Below are 19,991 nucleotides of genomic sequence, written 5' to 3'. Positions count from 1 at the left end.
GGTCTTCCAGTGCTGCTGAAGACGGGAGCAGTAGTTACATATGTGAATTTTCTGGAGACTGTTATATTACTGAGACGGCAACTGGTCCATTCATGGGAAGTCAAGCTATTGTTACTTGCACCGATGAGCGGGATCTGCGAGACTGGACTCGCGACGACAAGTTTAGAGTATCTTCGGGCAAGTAAACCTGAACGGGACTGCGCGAGAACTGAGACCAGCTCGTACGAGTACAGGCTGAGCACGTTGACATACATGGACGTGCTACTACAGTGATGTTAAGTTAAATGCAGCAATGGCCATTTGCCATTTGTCAAAACAACTGTGGTTTTGAGATATCGGCATAGTGTCTCGCAGTCGCATATTCTGCTTCAGACGTCAAGCGGAGGACTTGCCAGGAGATTATCGATTTGTCCACTTCGCAACCTTGCAGTTAATTATTTTGTCGGCCTGCCGTTGTTAATCTCCAGCTCAGAAGCACAGGTTACTGAAACAAGGCCGCAGCCACCACTTTATACACGACGTACTGCTGACCTATCTTGTTGAATCCGACTTGCGGCGCGATCTTCGGCATAGTGCCTCAAGAAGCCGGGCGATTGCTATTGAGATGCGCTTACAGGAACCCCAGCTGCTTCTCGTTCAGCATACACTTAGCTCATATGCGGTGGGATATTGACGCCATTCAGCACAAGGACCTCGCATTCCCTTCTGCTCAGAGTTAGCCAATCGACTCAACGACAGCTGAAGCACCTGGAGAATAAGAAGATAATTTTTGGCCCAGTACAACACGAAATGGGATGTGGACTATGGGGCCAGCGGCTGACTGCCTGCAGCGAAACTGCGTACGTACGGCATATAAGCCACAGCCGGCGCAGCATCTCGCGATCCTCGTCTGGTCCTCGCAGCAATTGCAGACGAGGGAAGTGGAATACAGGGCGCATATATATCTCCCTCCGGCTTCTGCCTGCCGGCCTTGAAAGGCATTATTCTTGGCAGCTAAGTATGGCAGCAGCGAGCGCGCGACGCGTCGGCCGCGCAGATTAGCAGCACGACTTGCCTGGCCTGTGCCTCGTTTCGTCGGAGTTTGCGAGCGGCGCCGCATGTGATAATTATTTTGGCGTCCGGGGGCTTCCGCCGGCATGTGATTATCCCTGCGATCCACAGTCCCCATTCTCCTGCGGTCCGCCTCGCCTCAGTCCACAGGTGCTGCGCCAGGCCGTCCGGGTCCAGTTGGTCAAGGGAATATTCTGCTGGCGCCGCCGCAAGGGCGGAGAGGTGCGCAGCGCGCCAGCTGGCAGCGGCAGAGCACCGCCGCAGCCGTACCGTCAGGGGCTGCAGCCGCCAGAGTCCTTACCGAGGCCCACGGTTCGACCGGGTACGCCTTTGGGTGCCGCTGTCAGGGCCATAAGGGTTGCGGCTGCGCCGCAAACGCGTCTCTGCGGTGTGCAGGGTCTCACGCATTGGCGGCGCGGTCCAGCAGTGACGCGCGCCTAGGTACTTGCCTCCGCGATACGGCATATCGTCCGCATCCTGCCGTCCATCGGGTCCCACTAACGCCATCTGGCGCACTTTGGGTGTCCCTTGCGCGCAATGCGTGTACAGTACGTCTGTCGCCGCAACCTCGGCATGCTCGCTGTTGCCGGCTCTGCTGTTTCTGTTCTGTCCTGCTCCCTCTACTTAACCACTTGGTCGCCGTCTCGCGCCGCCTCGCGCCGTCTCGCGCGGTCTGCACTGTCTTGTCTCGTTCTCTCTGATAGTCGTCCCTTCCTGTTGCTATCTACGACCACTAGTATCCTATCCACACCATGTCTACGTTCTCGTCCGACAATGAGCACGATATCATCGATATCGAAAGCGGCCAGCCCTTGCGCGACGACGACAAAGAGAAGGGCATGCTTCCTTCTGATTCGCAGCTCGACATCATCCCCGAGAAGACATACCAGGTTCTAGACTGGGACGGGCCGTCAGACCCAGATAATCCCAAGAATTGGCCAACGTGGAAAAAGTGGCACAGCACTCTTGTCGTCGCCTATATGTGCTTGGTGGTGTATGCCAAGCCAATTCTGGAGAGGTCTTCTGTTGCTAACGTGACTATAGGACCTTTGGCTCTTCCATCTACGTGTCTGGATCCGAGGATATTGCTCTTGCTATGGGCGTATCGCGGACTGTCGCACTTATCGGGCTTTCTCTGTATATGATCGGACTTGCGTTCGGCCCCATGATGGGCGCGCCAATCTCCGAATCCTCCGGTCGCCTTCCCGTCTACTACGTCTCCATCCCAATCTCCATGCTCTTCACGGTCGGCGTATCACAAGCAAAGAACATCGGCACCATTTTCGTGTGCCGCTTCTTCTCCGGCCTGTTTGCATCCCCCGTGCTTGCCATTGCAGGTGGAACAATCCAAGATGTGTGGGATATGCACATGCTCGGCCTGGCAATGTGTGGCTTCTGCCTGGCGCCGTTCGCTGGCCCGGTGCTTGGTCCAATCATTGGCGGCTTTCTCAGCGAGAAGAAGCCATGGAACTGGACCATGTATGTCCTGCTCATGTTCTCTGGAGTTGCCATTCCGCTCATGCTCACTTTGAACGAGACCTATAAGCCAATTATTCTCAAGAAGCGCGCAATCAAGCGAGGTATCGAGCTGCCTCCGAAAATGCCACCGGCTCAGGCTTTGAAACTAGTCTTCACCGTGACTCTTATTCGGCCGTTCGAGATGCTCTTCACCGAGCCTATCGTACTCTCCCTGTCAATTTATATGGCGTTTGTCTTTGCAGTGCTGTTCGGCTTCTTCGAGGCATTTCCCTATGTGTTTACGTACGTCTATCTTTTCAACAACGGCGAAATAGGTCTTACCTTTATCGGCATCGGAGTTGGCCTTGTGTTTGGTGCGATTTTTTATGTCATTATGGACCGCCTAGTGTACACCCCGGCGATCTTCCGGACCCCCCCGCCATTGCCGGAGTCCCGCCTGCTGCCAGCCAAGGTCGGCGCCGTTTCGTTGCCCATCGGACTGTTCTGGCTCGCCTGGACGTCCCGTACCAGCGTACTCTGGATCGCGCCCGTCTGTGCCGGTATCCCTTTTGGCTTTGGCCTGATTTTGCTGTTTTTCACAGTCGTGCAGTACTTTGCGCTGTGCTACCCAGCACTCGTCACCGCATCTGCGCTCGCGGCAAACAACATGATGCGTTATATTATGGCTGCCGCGTTCCCTCTGTTCACGATCCAGATGTACGAAAAGATGGGAATCGACTGGGCGACCAGCTTTTACGCCTTTGTTTCTCTCGCACTCATGCCGGTTCCTTGGCTAATCGGTATCTACGGCGCAAGACTGCGTGCAATGTCGCGATACAATAAGCCCTAGACCAGACTAGGCGAATGATCTATTGCTGTCTGTCATCTACTTTGCTTTCTATCTTGGAGTTTTCTTGTGCATGGGGTAATCAGGCATCGCGTATGTGTTATAGAGATATGTCACCAGATGAAATTGATGAAATATCTTTTGTCAATAAAAAGTTACAATACTCTTGTGTGTTTCCGGCTCTTTGACATATCATCAAGAGCGGTAGACTTCTTATCGCCCAAAATTGACGCATGACTATTTCCGTCGACGATCTGCTGTGCAAGATTGACGACCCCGCTGGTGATGTAGTTCTGTGACCCAACAGAACCGCCAATAACCGGTCTTGATATCATCACGCGCAAATCTCGTCGCATTTCCTGGATATTCAGCTTTGAATCGTCCTTGCGTTTATCATTTTGCGCGGCCGTCGTGTTCTTCTTGGTGCTCGCATCATCGTTATTGTCGCTATCCGAGCCAGCAAGGATGTCGTCGACGTCCGCCGTATCAAGTCCCAGATCTTCCGCGCCCTGGCGCAACAGTAGCGAATCGCCTCCGCCGCCGCTCTTCGCTGTGCGCTGGCGCTTGCCACCGCCGTCGCCGCTCTTGCTGCTCTGTTGCGCTTGTGTCTCATCGCTGATAATCTCCCGCGCGAGTTCCACCCGGTCCGTGAGCTGCTTCATCACACTCAGACTAACCTCGAACTTTTTCAGATCTTTGACGTTTTTGCCGAGTTTCTGCGTCATCGTCTTGAGCTGCGAAAAGTCGCCTCTCGCAAGTAGCGTCAGTGCCACGCCGCGCTCGCTCGCACCGCGCGCTGTGCGACCTGATCTGTGGATATACATATCTGCGGACCGTGGCAGATGGTAATGGATGACATGTTGCACGCTTGGGATATCCAGACCGCGAGCGGCGACGTCGGTGCTGATTAATATCGACGACGTATTGGATTTGAAACGCTCGATTGTTCGCAGGCGCTGCTTCTGGATCATATGCGAGTGGAACGCGATAGCGGGAAGTTCGAGTTCTTGCAATAGTCGTGCAAGACGTTTAACGGTATCTATGCTGTTGACGAAAACAATAGTGCGGCCCGGGTATTTTAGTAGAAAGTGGTAGAGATATACGTCCTATAACAAGTGAGCATACCAATCAACGAAAGAAAATGTAAATCGCAAGGGCCGTACCTTGTCAAACGTTTCGCACATGATCATCGCCTCCACAACCTCTCGCTTGACAGCGTCGTCGGGATTCGCGTCAATATATTTCAGACTCTGCTCGTGGAACTTGAGCTTCGTCAGTAAATACGCCATAGTATCTTGTTCTCCCTCGATATTGGCGTTCGTGAAAACGCGTCGTTTTTTGCCCTTGGAACTGCTCTTTGCATGTAAGTTCGCAGTGACTAGTTTCCTTGTGAGATCTCTTTCAAACGTAGCCGAGAACACAAGCGTCTGTCGCTGCGCTTTCCGCTTCGTCTGCTTAGTGGTTGCTTTAGTCTTCTTGTCACTTTCCTCGACGTCGCCATCGTCGTCGTCTTCCTCGTCGCCGGAAGCAGCATCTGAAGACCCGATCATATCCAAAATCTCATTTAACTCTTTAAAATGCCCGTCCTGCAACAGTCGATCCGCCTCGTCAAGCACGAGAACTTCCGTCTTCGCCATCCAGCTCAACAAGCCGTCAGTATCCATGGTAAGCAGCTCATGCATTCGTCCAGGGGTGGCCACGATAACGTTGGGAAAATAGCCGAGCTGCCGTTTCTGCTTCTGAATAGCCAAGCCACCTGTGATGGACACGATGTTGACAGAGGTGAATTTTGACGCTTTCGTGATGTGTTCGCTGATTTGATGGACTAGCTCTCGTGTTGGCGCAAATATTAGCGCAGTAGGTGCTGGTGCCGTGGCGAATGTGAGAGATGTTCTCGTAGCATCGCTAGCAATCGCAGACGACAAACTCTTCTCCAGGATCGGCAGTCCAAAGGCAAGAGTCTTTCCAGAGCCTGTAGAAGCCTTTCCAATGATATCACTGCCCTCCATGATTAGCGGAATCGCTTGAGCCTGGATCTCCGTCGGACTAGAGAATCCAAGCTCGCTAAGAGCATGAAGCAGTGGCTCTGACAGCGGATACACACTAGTCCAGCCCGGAAGCGAAATCTCTTTGTCTTCAACATCCAATGCGGCAAATTTGTTACCAACTGCTTCAGCTTTCGCAAGTCTTGCGGCGGCGGCCCTTGCCTTTTTCCGCTCCTTCTGCTTGTCTCGTTTGTACTGCTTAGCCGCAGCTTTCTTGCGTTCTTTCCTGGACAACGTAGTACCACCGTCAGCATCGCTATCTGTGTCCGCGTCGTCCGTAGTAGTGTTTGAAGTCACTTCAGTCGTCTTCGCCTTCTTGAACTTCACGATTCTCTCGCCACCTCCGACATTCGTGTACTCGACATCCACACCTTCGATTTCCTCGAACCCAAACAAGCCTTCCAAGTCGCCAACACGCTCCGGAAATGTCACCGACTTCCACTTCAACTTGCTCGGATCAAGTGTGCCGTTATTCTCCTCTTCGATCTTGCTGTCGTCGCTGTTCTTCTTTTGCTGTTTGCGTGGCTGGTCGTGCTCCGTTGTCGGGACGGTCTTTCGTCGACGCTTGTTCGATCGAAGACTGGCATCCGTTGCAGATTTCGGCTCATCGGATCCAGCATTCGGTAACTTCATCTTAGCCGCCAGAGATGTGATAAGCTTGCTAGCAAGCATCTTGAATATTCCTGCAGTCGCCCAGAGCTGAAACCGTACGCGTTCGTGGTTCTGCACAGCTGCGCAGGGAGAGAGAACTTCCAAATATCGCCCGGCCGCAAAAAAAATTCAGGGTCAGCCCTAATCCGCAGAGCAACCCGAGACTGCATTTGAAACGTCCCAAGCACAGGATCGGTCGTGCATGAGCTGATCGATAGCACTAGCACAGGCACTTTCGATCTATCTGCTTCGTCTGTGCTCCGGAGGACGCCATTCAAGTCATTCGACGATACGAAACTGTTTCGTTTGATCACTTGGCGTTTCGGTGTACAATGGATGGTTTAAGGATGTGGCGGACGAGATCTCTCAACTCCCAACCATCACGGTCAATTTCAACTTAGTCATCAATTGTACGTATAACTTGCCTAGTGAACACCAAACTAAAATACAATGCACACAGTTATCCAAGTTCTAAATGAAACACCTAGTCTCTTAAAAAATATGAATCACGCTGTAAAATCCCCTTATCGCTGGGCCTGAAGCATAGCGGACTGACGCCGACATGTAACAACACTTTCCTTGCAGCAAGAAGTAGAATGCAAAAGCTGATCAAGCTCTTGAATTTCAGTTTGATACAGCGCGCTCTCGCGTAATGCCTGTACTTGGGCTTCCTGACGTTTACCAATATCGTCAATACTTACCCTTGCTTCAATCGTCGTTACTTGAGTTTGCTTCTTGTCCGGAAGCGATGATTGCTTTGCTGATCTTCCTCGCGAAGCGCTTTTCGTGTAGCTCTGACTATCCCCATCCATAGACCTCAATGAAAGCCCAGAGCCCTGCTCGGACTTGGATCGACGAAATGGTAGAGCCGACAACATCGTCCGCTTCGTTCGGTCTAACACCGGCGTGGTAGTAAGAGCAAAACTGCTCTGGCCGATCCCTCCTGGAATCACGCTATCAGGAGCGGGGGTGACTGTAGCTGGAGCATGATATACGTTGCGTAACGTAAGATTGCTTAGCGACTTTCGAAGAAGTTGCTCTCGTTCGAATAGAGCGCTTCTTTTCTTCACAAGCGTATGGACTCCCGCTGTCGACGCATCCTTAGTATTCGTATTCTCGTTCATACCGCGAAGCTTCGATTCTTTCCCTTCATAAAACGATGGAGCGGGGAATTTCATCGCACTCCTCGACGATCGAAGACTAAACGAAGATTTCAAGCTCGCACTTGCAGCTCTGTTCACATCAACCGTGGAAATTGCCACATTTCGCGAAGAATTCGGCTCAGTAGCGGAGAGAGTTTGGCCATCGCTTCGAGATCCCGACGATGCGGATGAAATTCGCGATAATCTGCTGATCGCCTTGCTGTGTCTCCCCAGAACGTGTGGCCTCGAAACCGGATCCCTTGCTGAATGATAAGATGTCATAGAGTGTTGCAGCTCTTCCGTCTCCAGATCGTCGTAGGCCACGCAAGTCGAAAGTGTTGGAGACGTCTCAAGCACAGTAGTAGAGGTTCTTGACAGAATCACACCGTTGGGTGTGTCAGACGAGCCAATATCTGCTTTCTCGGCAACGAGACCCTCTGCAAGAATCGACGCAAGTACCGGTGAATACGTGACAGTCTTGCTAGCAGCCGGCTTTGCTGGTATCGGCTGTGGTCCAACTGAGGCATCGCGTGCTTGTGGCTTCAACTTCCTGTCCTTGGGTGCCTGCCAATGGTGCGGTTTGTCAAGAGAGAACTTGTGCCTGTCGTCTGTTTGGGCACCAGCTCCTCCTCTCTTGACCTTTGTGGGGGTAGGAACCTTGCTGTGATGTGGACCGGACGACGCCTTCTTTACGGCGGCTGATACATTTGGAGGAATGGGATGGTTCGTGATGAAGCGGTTCTCGGTCAAGGAGTGGCGGAAAGCCCTGGAAGTCCGCTGGAAGCTCCCTAAGAACAATGTTAGCGCTGCATGAACGCCAGCAACTAGTCGTGGTCGCAAGTACCCATAGATCGTGCTGCGTCCGCAGTCGCGCCGACGTCCATAAAGGCGCTGGTGCTGCGCCTGGTGGCCAGATCTGCAGCAGACCGTGGGGTCGGCATGAGTGAGGGCAAGGACCAGCACAGCCAGGACCAGCGATGCAGGAAAGGAGACCAAGAATGAGGACTTGGGAAACGGTCGGCAAATAAGGGACGAAGAACAGACGAACAGCGAAGCGAGAACCGGTGTTTAGTATATGCCGAAAGCGGACAAGCTGTCCACTCAGGGGCCGTCACAGGTGGCTCTCCGCCCGCGGCCGTCACGGCCTCTTCTCAGCCCCGCCGTTGTCGCCGCGGAGCATGCAATACTGCGCCGCTCGCCGCGTGACGCACTGTGTACTTACCGCGGTGTCGCGCATCATGCCTGCCTACCGCCATGGTGGACTCTGACGCGTGCTCGCGGAATGCGCTGGACGCCCGGCGCCGAGTGCGTTGTCCTGGCAACGGCGCACACGCTGCTCGGGCACGTGCACATGTCAGACCCAAACCCTTGGACGCACCAAAGGCGTGACAGCGCGCCGCGGTTTCAGCATCTGTCGCGGGCGCCGTGCGGAGCCTCATCTTGGGTAGGAACGCACGAGGAGACGCGTAGATCCAGAGCGCCGCAGGGACTTGTGGCTCTGATATGCCCCACGGCGGAGGGCCTGTAGAAGCGTGCGCTGAAGCGCGGGCTCAGGGCCGCCGCATAGCGCAGGGCTAACGCGCCGCTCATCGCGCTGCGATCCCACTAGCTACTCACCCGCGGCCCTCCCCTCACCCTGACCCCGCCCGTCCCGCGTCACCACGGCAAGCATGCCGTATCGGAAGGAGCCGAACATCGCCCGCGAGCTGCGGATACGGCGTCTGTTTGAAAGTCTGGACACGAAAGGCTCCGGCTATCTCGACAAAGAGTCCTTGCAAGAGGGCTTTCAGCGGTCTCACCACCGTATGTCTTATCGCCTGCGCTTCTGCAGAAGACCCCGCATATGAACAGTGGAGCTTACAGCCGGCAGCGTTGGCGAACGCGGATAAGATCACGGCCGAAGTGATCGAGCTGATGGGTAGGGGCAACGACAAAATCGAGGTACGTGCTATGTAATTCTAGCCGCAGTTGCCGAATTGGAACGAAGCCATTATTAATATCTTTTCTGTCGCTGTGCCAAAGTTTGAAGAATTTAAGGAGTTTGTCGAGCGCACGGAAGTCCATCTGTGGAGGCTCTTTCAGTCAGTCGATAAGGATCACAATGGGCATCTCGACCGAGCTGAGCTGGCCGCAGCTCTCGAGACCTCGGGCCTCTCCGTGCCAAGCGGCAGACTAGACCAGTTTTTCGAGTCCATTGACAAGGACAACGACGGAGGTATATGTTCTACGACCTGCGGATCTGTTCTCGGTCCCTCAGGACTGACGTTGACACTTCTAATAGTGATATCGTTTGAAGAATGGCGAGACTTCCTCCTGTTCCTGCCGGTGGACAACATGAGCATACGCGCTCTGTACAGATACTTTATCGACACATTCCCCATCACCTCCGATGGCGACGTTATTATCAGCGACGACCAGCTCGCTGGTATAGGCTACTTCATCTCTGGTGGCCTGGCCGGAACGATATCTCGAACAGCCACTGCTCCCTTCGACAGGTACGAGTCAAGTCAGTTTATATTACACAAACCGGTTCTAATTCCTGTCTCAGATTAAAGGTGTTCCTCATTGCTCAGACTGGCACTGCGTCTCTCCCTACTGCAGTTGCTTCTGAAATTGGTGGCGAGCTGAAAACTGCTGCGCAGCGGATAAAGAATCCCATGCTCGATGCCGCGGTAACGATCTGGCGTCATGGAGGCATGAAGAATTTCTTTGTTGGAAACGGGTATTTTATCAGGCGGTCATCTGTCGTTGATCGTTGCTAACAGTCGTAGGCTAAACGTCTTGAAAGTGTTTCCCGAGTCCGCGATGAAATTCAGCGCGTTTGAGGCATCGAAGCGTCTGCTAGCGCAATTGGAGGGCACTACTGTTAACGAGATGTCCGGTATATCTGCGTTTGTCGCCGGCGGCATTGGCGGTTCAGTGTCGCAATTCTGCGTGTATCCTATCGATACGCTGAAATTGTAAGTAATTGTTCTGTGCCTCCCTGCCTTGGTGCTAATGTATCCTCTAGCCGGATACAGTGTGAAGCAGAATCCAGCGCTCTCCGAGGAAATGCTCTTATGGCCAAAGTTGCTAAGGACATGTGGAATACTGGTGGCCTCAAACTGTACTATCGAGGCTTGATATTGGGCATAGGCGGTATATTTCCGTATGCCGCTCTCGATCTTGGCACGTTCGAGGCGATGAAACGTACATATATCAAGGCCACAGCGACAAGAGAACATATTGATGAGAGCGAAGTTAAAATTGGAAATATGGTAGTGCTTACAATGGGGGCTCTCAGCGGCAGTGTCGGCGCATCGGTGGTATATCCCATTAACCTCATCAGAACGCGATTGCAAGCACAAGGCACTACCGCTCATCCCCAGACATACACTGGAATGCGTGATGCAAGTATTTTTTGCTGATATGCAACGAGTCTCGCTGATGCTAACTAATCTCAGGCGTTCTCGAAGACGATCAAGAACGAAGGCTATAGAGCACTGTTCCGTGGACTGGTTCCAAATTTGGCTAAAGTGGCTCCCGCCGTCAGTATCAGCTACGTCGTTTACGAGAACTGCAAGGCTCTCTTCGGTTTGCATTAAGGACAGTCCCATTGTAATCCATTTAGATTTTTTGTATTATAGAACCGCATGATTGCAATACATTTGCATACATAGAACAACTACTCGAATTTATTCAATTTCCTGATGCTTGCTCGATCCATATGTCAAACGTAACTGGTCCCATTTGAATATTTCGCAGCGGCCTCACTGCTGGAACTGTTGGCTCGTCTTGGAGTACGTTGCGGTTCACAAGCTCTAGAGACTGACTAGCAGCAGGCTCCCATAGTGAATCCGTGCTATTTGGAGCATCAGCGTCATCCACGAGTTCGATTGCGACCGTATATGTGCAGCCCTCTGGCAGTTTCTCCAACGTTGACGAGACGTACGTAAGTTTCACAACACACGCACGGAATTGCTCTTCCACATCACTAAGTACGAGATTGATCTTCTCCCTTATATATGTCAGCAGCATGTATGTGGAAATGCGTGAAAGATCTCTTACTCTGAGTCATGATCTTGGGAAGATATTCGCGGGAATGAGATAACGTCGAACACGACTCGCTCCAGTGGCACGCTCAGTGCAGACAATATAACGACTGAGATTTTCGCAACACCTCCCTGCAAAAATATTTGTGAGATTCATGCTTGAATTGATTAGGAAGCAACGTCCTTACCGATCGAAGTTGCTCAATACATGCAGAAATGGCATTTCGAATCCACTCGCAAACCTCGGGATGCCGGCACTGCCGAACAGGATAGCTATACTTACGCGCCAGCATAAACGATTCCTTGGGATAAATTTCTCGTTCATAGAGAATCGTGTGGATGGTCACTATAAGAAAGTCCGCGTATGCGGATAGCAACTCTGAAAACGACCAAGTCGTGCTGGGCGATGATCTAGACATTGTTCGTTCATCTCCCCGCGGTATCTTGTCGAGTAGAACTCTGCTCTCATAGAATTTACTCTGCTGTCAACTGAGGCAGTGCAGAGCAAAGTCAGTGGATGCACGGAGCATGCCAGTAGGCGATGCCCATTTATGTCTTCGTCTTCGAGACCTGCGAGCGCGCACGCGACGCGTGACGACGGCCACTTCGAGTAGCTCCCTGAACCTTAACACGGGCACCCGACGCGTCGCGTGCTTTGCACGTGAAGCTCATCTCGAGATGCGACAGGACTAGCATTGCCTACAGCTTTACACTTCCACCTGGTAGAATCGGATATAGCAGTTGTTTTTTGGTTCATGCAACTAGCTAAGAATGGAATCAGAGCTGTTAGGCTTGCTGGAGGCTGTCCAGTCTTCAAGTCAGATCGTGCGCACGTCGGCAGAAAACCAGATCAGCGTTCTTGAGAAAGCGCAGCCAAATCCATTGGCAACTTCGTTGATTCGGATTGGTGCATCGGATGGCTACAACGTTGCTGTGCGACAATCAGCATTAGTAATTCTGAGATTCATGATATTACGAACATGGAGTCTGCAGTTCGACGAGTTCACGGGAACTGCGCTGGCGCTTGACGTCAAGGTCGTCATTAGAACCGAGCTATTCCGCATACTACAGTCAAAAGAACGAAAACTACGGTCACTAGCGGCAAATTTGATATCCAAGATCTCGACTGCTGATTTTCCAGACGAGTGGCCGGAGTTATTCGGAGACTTGATGGGCTTGCTGCAGGCCGGGCACGCGGATAGTATCTTGGGTGCTCTATCTATATTGAAAGGTACATATACCTGACAAATGTGTGCTGGATAGTTTTAACGACTTGCAGAGCTTCTTGCCGATGGGTTCACATTTCTTCAATTCGCATCAATAGCAAGCCCAGTGTTCGATGCTCTATATAACATCTCGGTTTCAGACCAGGTATTGCACATCCGCATCTGTTTTCATATTCACGCCACTAATTCCTGCGATTCAGATTAGTCTGGACACGAAGGCGGAAACAGTTGATACAGTTCGTGCTGCTCTATCATTTTTCAACCAAGTCGACGCCGATGACTCTAAGGACCTCTCTGGATTTGCACACCATGCAGTCGACATCTGGTCGAGCGTGTTCCAGTCTATCATGGCTACTGCGTTTCCGGATACCTTTCGATTATATGATCTTGTTCTGCTGAAGCATAACACAGTGAAGGCATGTAGCGTTGTTGTCCGTGATCGGGTTGATATAACTTATTCGTCTACAGGCAATGCAACAGCTGAATTCGGTATTTCCGTCTGAGACTCAGCCCTACTTGGTTAGCCAGCTATTTCCAGCGGTATGGTCCGACTTCGAAGCTAGTTCGACGCTTTATGTTTCAGTATGCGCCAAAGCTGGAGTCGACAATGACTTGGTTGACCCAGACAGTCAAATGAGATTTGTTTGGCTGCTGCCTTTGGAAGAAATGGAATTTTTACGGACCGCGATATCAAAGCATCAGATTCAACTGTTTTTTTCAGGCTCGGCCATTAATTTGAAGAAGATAGTAGCTCTGTGCATTGCAATGGCTCAAATTTCTCTCCAAAGTGTATGTTACTATTCTCGATCTTATGCTGCCCGCACTAACACCGATCGCAGGAGGAAGACTATCTGGATGACGAGAATTCATTCGTGGCGGAAGAACTTTCATTATCATCAGAATACACGTGTCGGACAGCGTCATCGGAATTATTAGTGGTATGAGTGGCCACCATTTTAAACTCACAAAATATATCTAATCGGACTTGACTCTCAGGACTTGGGTGAACATATGCTCGACAACGTTATCAATGAACTGTCAAACTCGGTTTTACAACTGGCGGGTCAATCATCTTGGCGGTAAGTATCGCGAAGTTAGATTTCCAGTTATGATTGTAACGACTACTAGAACGCTCGAGTCGAGTATGTTTTTGTTGGAGACCATCTTAGTACAAGATCGTTCCTTTGGTGTTGGATTGCTTCGGGGTCCTAAGATGGAAAGTCTTTGGACAATTGTGTTCAAGAATATCTCTTCCGGTATGGTGTTCTTGATATTGTGCAAGTATTCACAGCTGATCATTTATCGACTAGAGAGTATATTTTTACGCTCACGAGCAGTCATTCTATTAGCGACGCTGTGCCGCAACTTGCGGGATGAACTACCAAATGCCAAACTAGCAACTACTTCTTTCGACGCAGTCCTGCAACTTGCGAAGTCCGAGACAAGCTCTATCGTTCGCGCATGCTGTCTACTGTCCATTCAAAGATTTTTGTCTGCGTATCCACGGCAGGGCAACAGCGCTACACAAAAAGCCATCGCTGATGTGGTAGAGTCTATGGTGTCTGAGGCTGCCGATGAGACGCCGTCTCTGTTAGTGGATTCACTCCAAGCTGCGATCAAGATCAGCCCCGATCTGGCTGTGGCGAAGGAATCAAAGATTCTTTCATTACTATTCAATTGTACAACTAAAGATGCGTCAAACATTCAACTGACGTCAGATGGCCTTGAAGCATTGGAAACTCTTGCCACGACTATTAGTCCAGCAAATTACTCTTTACTGCTGGAGGATTCATTACCGTCGCTAATGCAAAACTTGAATGACACTCTGACAGATGATACCTTGCCAAATATTACAGTCAGTACAACTATTGACATCGCAACTTTCGAGAACCACCAAACTAACTGCGACACAGCTACTGGTCAGTTTCTTATCTACGCTGATCGATAACGCTCCATCACCTCTTCCTCAAGGCGTAGTTGGCTACGTGTTTCCCAAGGTTGTGAACCTCCTTCTAGCCACCGACGACAATCAACTACTTCAGGTATGCTCAGTGCGACTGTGTATCATTAGCTGGCTTACCTAACTTTTCAAGTATGGATGTGAATTTGTTGCACACATCACCGAGCACGATCCAGATCAACTACGCAATTGGCAAAACGTCCAAGGCCAGTCCGGAGTCGAAGTCGTGCTGAACTTGACAGCGAAGCTGTTGAGTCCGAGCGTGGACGAGTCGTCGGCTATGTTTGTCGGCAACATTGTCAGTGTCGTGGTCGACAAAGCAAGTACCAGTGCTGTCGGTTGATATTGCCTAGTGGCTAATAAATTTAGTTCGGTCGTGATCTTGGTGATTTGTTAGGACAGCTCCTGACTGCGACTGCACAACGTCTTTCATTGGCCACGAACCCGCTCTTTGTCCAAGTAAGCAGACAGTGTTGATCGCCTTGCCCAAATTTAACTGACCCTTTGTGAAGAACCTACTTCTCGTGTTTGCTCACATGGTAAGTGTTGACGCTGAAGGCGTCGTCGGCTTTCTCGCCGATGTAGAGCTCGATTCCGGCAGCGGGCTTGAGACTGTCATGCGGGCGTGGCTGGCAAATTTTGAGGTGTTCAAGGGCTACAAGGAGATCCGATTGAACATTGGTGCTCTCGCGAAGATATACATGCTGCACGACTCGCGCGTAGAGTCGGTTATAGTGCAAGGCGACCTCATCGTGGACGAAACTGCTGGCGTCATCGTCACGCGCCAGCGAGCGAAAAGCAGGCCCCTTCAGTACACGAGCGAACCTGCGAACGTGAAAATAGTGAAGCTGTTTATCAAGGAACTCAGCGCAGTTTCGGCCGAGTCCGACGAGTCGGATTTGAGTCGCGGCAACACGGCGTTAGCAACAACGAAATCTAATGAGATCGGCGAGACCGGTGATCATGATGACACGATGGGTGAAGATGATAATGAATGGGAAGACGAATTTGATCCCGCTGCATTTGGATTAACCATGGATGGTCAGTGTTCTATCTAAGTATGCTTCCGAGTTGATCACATTGCTGACATGATCCATTTATTGGACTGACAGAATTGAAAAAAATGGCACGTTCGGAATCACATCGGAACGGTGATGCCAGCGATGACGACATTGATGACCTCGGATTGTTTGAAGAGAAAGGCGGTGACGAAGAAGCAAATGTATGTGTCGTGCACATTGTTGTTTACGATGTCTTTTCTCAACCTAACGTACCAAAAATCGTCATAGGCCACGATTATTAATTTCTTCAAGACACTTTGCACACATGAGCGCGAGTCCTTTCAAGGAATTGTGACAAACTACTGCAGAGACTCGGACAGAGATGTGCTGTTGAAGTGGCAATCGACAATCTTATCGTAACTGCACATTTCATTCAATCAGGTCGCACTTGTAAAAATGTTTCTGTATAGCATATATTTCGATTGTATTATATACGATTTAATCACTTGTAAAAGTTACGTGCTTGCACGAACTCAGCTCATCTTAGAGCAAGTAAATATGTACTGTACAGGTCTGATCGGCAAATTCAACGCCCTCAATTAAGCAAATTTTACTTTCGCCATCAACCAGGTGTAGTTTAGTCGGTCGCTTTCTTGCGCAGCTTATTCTCCATCTTAGCAGCCCACAACGCGGCTCCTGTCGTGTTTGTAAAGTTAAAGAAAATGCCAATCAGAGGAATCATTTCAAGGATACCAGCGCAAAAGCCGAATCTAAAATGCGCGAGTCAGTAGGTAAGACAAAGCAGACAAATTCTGTAACAATGCCACTTCTGTTTGAAGCAAGGAACAAAAATGTACTAACGTGAAATATCCACCATAGCGGCGCCGAACGAAGTGTCGAATCTGCTTAGCATTGAAGCCCTTTAGCTGAAAATAGCGGGCTTGCTCCATTTTTCCAGTGTCAACACTCTTCAGGATCGCCAGAACGAACGGGCCAACAATGGGAATGAATTGAATAGGGAACAGAAGCAGTTGTTTAAGGAACATATATGGGGATGTCATGCGGATCGTAAACTTTCGCCATTGAGTGAAGAGCTTGTATAAAACGAGATCAAGAAGTTTTTGAAAAACGCCGCCGGTAAAACTCTCTTTATTGTCGCCGCTTGCACCCGTCAAGAGATCATCTAAGCCTTGCATTTTCAGAACCTATGATCGTCAGTACGTTTCGACAAAAGAAGTATTCGGAGTTTCTGAACAAACCGTGTCAAACGTGTTACGGAGAGCAGTTTTGAGAAAGAAAGTACGCGCGACGAGCATATAGATAGTGCAAGCCTGCTGAAAGGCCAGGACGAACGACGACACAATTCCCATCGGACCGTTCAGGAACAGAAACAGGCACAGCAGCGGCGGATAGACAAACACGTACCATCCCGAGAAAGTGATAACGAAAATAATAACCAGAGGAAGCACGATCTTCAAAAACGATGGCCAGAGCACTGGGTGGAACATAAAATACAAGAAACCCTATAACCATTCAAGTTAGCACTTCGTGAACTCTTCAAACGATTCTCCGAGGCGTATAATAAAGATAGAAGAAGAGGATAGGCACCGAAATTGGATATTGCACCGCAAATGTGCGAATGGCGGTATACGGGAAGATGAACACGAGAAGCAGGCGGTACGTGATTCCTGTGAACAGGAAATATGTTGCTTGCTCCATCATGCTAAGCAGCTTATTGTTGACCTTGCCCAGGAACATGTAAGTCTTCTCAATGAATCCTTCCATCTTGCCACGCTGCGATCAGGATCACGGTGGATGGCGGTGAGACGGAGACGAGAATGCAGAGAGTGCGTGGCGCGATTTAAAGATGCGCGACACTCGTGAGTGAGACGAATGACGCAACCGTTCACAATTTTGGTTGTCACGACAACTAGCTCGATCAATCCACTTGCCCACCTGCATCAACGCAACCCTTTATTTGCTACATTTCAATAACACATCTTAAAAACTTCATATTTCACTGTTAGAAAATAAAGTTAACAAAAACATGCAAAATATGGCTAATGTCGCAAGGACGCTACTACAGCTAGTCTCGCAGCCATCTAAATCGAATAGTATTTCTGCAAAATCGTCAATAGCTCTGATTTGGTGAAACTTTTTTCAAACAAGGCGAGTGCAATGCATCCCAGGAAGATGACGACAGGGTGTTGTACATGTTAGCGGAGGTTTCGCGCAAAAGCGGCCTGATATGTTGAGACGACACCGGGCGATTATCCGTACTATTCAGAGCGTCATCGCAGCTAATGCCATCATCGAGTCCTGCAGCACCGTACAAGTATTCTTCCCAGTCCAGCAAGTCTTCGTTGGTGATTTCGCCTGACGCTGTGCGCTCACGTCTATATGGAGACGAATCCTGAGCAATGAAATTCAAGTCAACAGGCGCGATGTTGTCAGCGCCTACTCGACTTGCTTCATCTTTTGCTAGACAAGAACGACTTCCCGATGCTAGATTACATTCTAACTCCAATTCATTAAATTCGTTCAAACTTTGAAATAAATTGTCGTCGGTATCAGATGATTCCTCCTTCTCATTTTTATGTCTCTTCTGACCGATTGAAGGAAATGATGGACCTGGCATACATGCTCTCCGTCCAGAGTAGATGAAAGATTTAGACGGCGTTACGTGTGGCGAAACTAAATCCGGCGGTGCCCTATAATGCATTCTGAATGGGGTTTCCGGCGCTACTCTTTCAACAACGATTGTATCTGAGATTTCGCTTGTTTCTGTGCATGCATCATGTGCACCTCGCAACTGACTGCTGCAACGGTAGAGCGATTAGTCGAGAAGAATTTGGAGTAACCGGAATTTAGTAGTACTTCTCTGATATGGCTTCCTACACAATAAATATGATTAGTACCAGTTTGATAAATCAAGAAAAAATTTCATACAGCAACGAAGACATGTTTGAGACCAAGCCAGTCGCTCTCCTCCAGTAGTTCCTGCCTCCTCGTAGGCGATATTGTTGGCCGATCTAACTTGGCAGTACCATTCTCTGTGTTCTTGCGCGTCGATTGAATAAACGAAACATCAGCATCTGCGAAAGCTGATGCCTCGTTGTCCTCCTCATCGTTGTCAGCACGCTTTTGCGGATTGTCATCGGTCAGACTGTTCGTCTCTCCAAATTGAGCTTTCCGGTCCTGGTTGATGCTAAATTGTGCAGAAGCAATAGATCTCTGGCGTTTGTTCGTATTAAAGCTTCTCGAAGTAGTGTCTTCAAACTGTGAAGAGCGATTGCTGCGCTTCTTATAATTTTCTGTTGGCGTGCCGATCGTATCACTGCTCCTCAACCTGGCGACCTTCTCAAAATGATTGCGCTGCTGCCGCCGGCATCTCGACTTCTCAAAAGTTCGGTCGTTGCGTAAAGATATACCAGCATTGCCGGACAAATTCGAAAATCGTTTAGAGCCAGCAGACGTGGCCGACCAATGATTTGACGCGAAGCCCGCAGTTGCTGCAGTAGTTGACAATCTTCCACCTATCCAATTCATCGTAGTTCATCCACAAGGTAGATAGTGTGGATATGCAGAGACTCTTCGCAAAATAATCAAGCATTCACTCTGAGAAGCATACACCAACAGATAACCGCTGGGATATCTCGCGTTGACGCGACCTAACATAGTTACCCTTACCCTGATTTGCACTTCGACTCGACCAAGGTGATCAACACCTACATACATTTCACGGCACCCAATAAAATCGTTTGGCGAAGCGTGCACAAGTCGATGTCTTGTACCAATTTCCAAACTTCATGACAAGTGGATCCTTGCCTGACAGTTTCGAATTCACTTGCTAGTCACGTAATTTGTCTATCTGTAACCGTCGTCTTCTTGGGCATTCCGGACATTTCCCGACGCAGAATACCGTGAAATACCGGCTATCCAGATCATGCACCTATGGTCCCGTATATGCCGACTTCAAAAGATAATTTCTTGGCAGCTTTGTAATTAGGACAGCAAATCTCCTCGAACGTGGGATCACGCTGGGTCAGCGATGTGACTTTTTGCTTCGACATTCATTGAATTTGCTGCCCTAACCAGATGTGAACAGAAGCGTACGTCATGACCGGCGAATCGGACTTTCGGTGCTGCACCGAATTCTGTGTGCACGAAGTGTCTCACTGAGGCCCAGACTAAGAATCAACATAGAATGCTGGCATTGAGCCATTGAACGAGATTTTGCATGAATTCATGCGAGCAATTTGCGCTGCTACGCATTTGGCTGGATACTCGAAAGATGAAGCGTATGAATTACAGTAAAACAAGCCGCTGCAGGATTGCGAATAACCTATCTAACCTACTTACACACATACACATTTAAAATGCCGACGCTATCGTATATCTCTGGTGACCTTCTCAAATTAATCGTAGATAAGTAACCGTTTCTAACCGTTTCCATGTTACGTGTAAAGCACGCATGAGAACTAAAAACTACCCAAAAATGCACTTTGTTCACAAGTACACAACTCCGAGGATGATATGATAAAATAAGACGGTCCAATGCACTTATCGGAACTTTATAG

General features: G+C 49.8%; 8 protein-coding genes across 8 annotated transcripts; 3 read left to right on the top strand and 5 right to left on the bottom strand.

Annotated features, from left to right (window-relative positions):
• Positions 1-1,485: 1,485 nt before the first annotated feature.
• Positions 1,486-3,589, top strand: V1518DRAFT_48231 (major facilitator superfamily domain-containing protein). The gene is made up of 2 exons (XM_066906592.1): positions 1,486-2,044; positions 2,095-3,589. Exons 1-2 carry the CDS (start codon positions 1,803-1,805, stop codon positions 3,356-3,358), a joined length of 1,506 nt encoding a protein of 501 aa, XP_066762431.1. The 5' UTR covers positions 1,486-1,802; the 3' UTR covers positions 3,359-3,589.
• Positions 3,347-6,137, bottom strand: V1518DRAFT_410204 (P-loop containing nucleoside triphosphate hydrolase protein). Its single transcript, XM_066902544.1, has 2 exons — positions 4,519-6,137; positions 3,347-4,461 (listed from the first exon to the last, which is right to left on the bottom strand). The coding sequence occupies exons 1-2, from the start codon at positions 6,070-6,072 to the stop codon at positions 3,511-3,513; spliced, it is 2,505 nt and encodes an 834-aa protein (XP_066762430.1). The 5' UTR covers positions 6,073-6,137; the 3' UTR covers positions 3,347-3,510.
• On the bottom strand, positions 6,138-8,301 carry V1518DRAFT_410201 (uncharacterized protein). The gene is made up of 2 exons (XM_066902543.1): positions 8,038-8,301; positions 6,138-7,981 (listed from the first exon to the last, which is right to left on the bottom strand). The coding sequence occupies exons 1-2, from the start codon at positions 8,132-8,134 to the stop codon at positions 6,576-6,578; spliced, it is 1,503 nt and encodes a 500-aa protein (XP_066762429.1). The 5' UTR covers positions 8,135-8,301; the 3' UTR covers positions 6,138-6,575.
• A 321-nt stretch (positions 8,302-8,622) lies between these two features.
• V1518DRAFT_410200 (mitochondrial carrier domain-containing protein) lies at positions 8,623-10,887 on the top strand. Its single transcript, XM_066902542.1, has 8 exons — positions 8,623-8,996; positions 9,064-9,134; positions 9,216-9,408; positions 9,475-9,688; positions 9,742-9,915; positions 9,965-10,153; positions 10,204-10,582; positions 10,637-10,887. The coding sequence occupies exons 1-8, from the start codon at positions 8,864-8,866 to the stop codon at positions 10,775-10,777; spliced, it is 1,494 nt and encodes a 497-aa protein (XP_066762428.1). The 5' UTR covers positions 8,623-8,863; the 3' UTR covers positions 10,778-10,887.
• Positions 10,795-11,806, bottom strand: V1518DRAFT_430921 (DNA-binding protein). Its single transcript, XM_066906184.1, has 3 exons — positions 11,413-11,806; positions 11,241-11,356; positions 10,795-11,190 (listed from the first exon to the last, which is right to left on the bottom strand). The coding sequence occupies exons 1-3, from the start codon at positions 11,641-11,643 to the stop codon at positions 10,872-10,874; spliced, it is 666 nt and encodes a 221-aa protein (XP_066762427.1). The 5' UTR covers positions 11,644-11,806; the 3' UTR covers positions 10,795-10,871.
• V1518DRAFT_410189 (armadillo-type protein) lies at positions 11,803-16,016 on the top strand. The gene is made up of 14 exons (XM_066902541.1): positions 11,803-12,455; positions 12,504-12,595; positions 12,651-12,866; positions 12,919-13,239; positions 13,290-13,388; positions 13,447-13,529; positions 13,579-13,706; positions 13,761-14,305; positions 14,364-14,492; positions 14,544-14,729; positions 14,780-14,869; positions 14,923-15,451; positions 15,523-15,632; positions 15,700-16,016. Exons 1-14 carry the CDS (start codon positions 11,996-11,998, stop codon positions 15,829-15,831), a joined length of 3,120 nt encoding a protein of 1,039 aa, XP_066762426.1. The 5' UTR covers positions 11,803-11,995; the 3' UTR covers positions 15,832-16,016.
• On the bottom strand, positions 15,871-17,253 carry V1518DRAFT_410184 (uncharacterized protein). Its single transcript, XM_066902540.1, has 3 exons — positions 16,671-17,253; positions 16,273-16,616; positions 15,871-16,181 (listed from the first exon to the last, which is right to left on the bottom strand). Exons 1-3 carry the CDS (start codon positions 16,917-16,919, stop codon positions 16,049-16,051), a joined length of 726 nt encoding a protein of 241 aa, XP_066762425.1. The 5' UTR covers positions 16,920-17,253; the 3' UTR covers positions 15,871-16,048.
• Positions 17,254-17,387: 134 nt separating this feature from the next.
• Positions 17,388-18,767, bottom strand: V1518DRAFT_47752 (uncharacterized protein). Its single transcript, XM_066906590.1, has 3 exons — positions 18,459-18,767; positions 18,289-18,305; positions 17,388-18,227 (listed from the first exon to the last, which is right to left on the bottom strand). Exons 1-3 carry the CDS (start codon positions 18,567-18,569, stop codon positions 17,543-17,545), a joined length of 813 nt encoding a protein of 270 aa, XP_066762424.1. The 5' UTR covers positions 18,570-18,767; the 3' UTR covers positions 17,388-17,542.
• Positions 18,768-19,991: the final 1,224 nt, after the last annotated feature.

This window comes from Limtongia smithiae (assembly GCF_038497785.1).
Source record: "Limtongia smithiae strain NRRL Y-17922 unplaced genomic scaffold V1518scaffold_1, whole genome shotgun sequence".
NCBI classification, from domain to species: domain Eukaryota; kingdom Fungi; phylum Ascomycota; class Lipomycetes; order Lipomycetales; family Lipomycetaceae; genus Limtongia; species Limtongia smithiae.
This window is presented reverse-complemented; position numbering and strand designations above follow the sequence as displayed.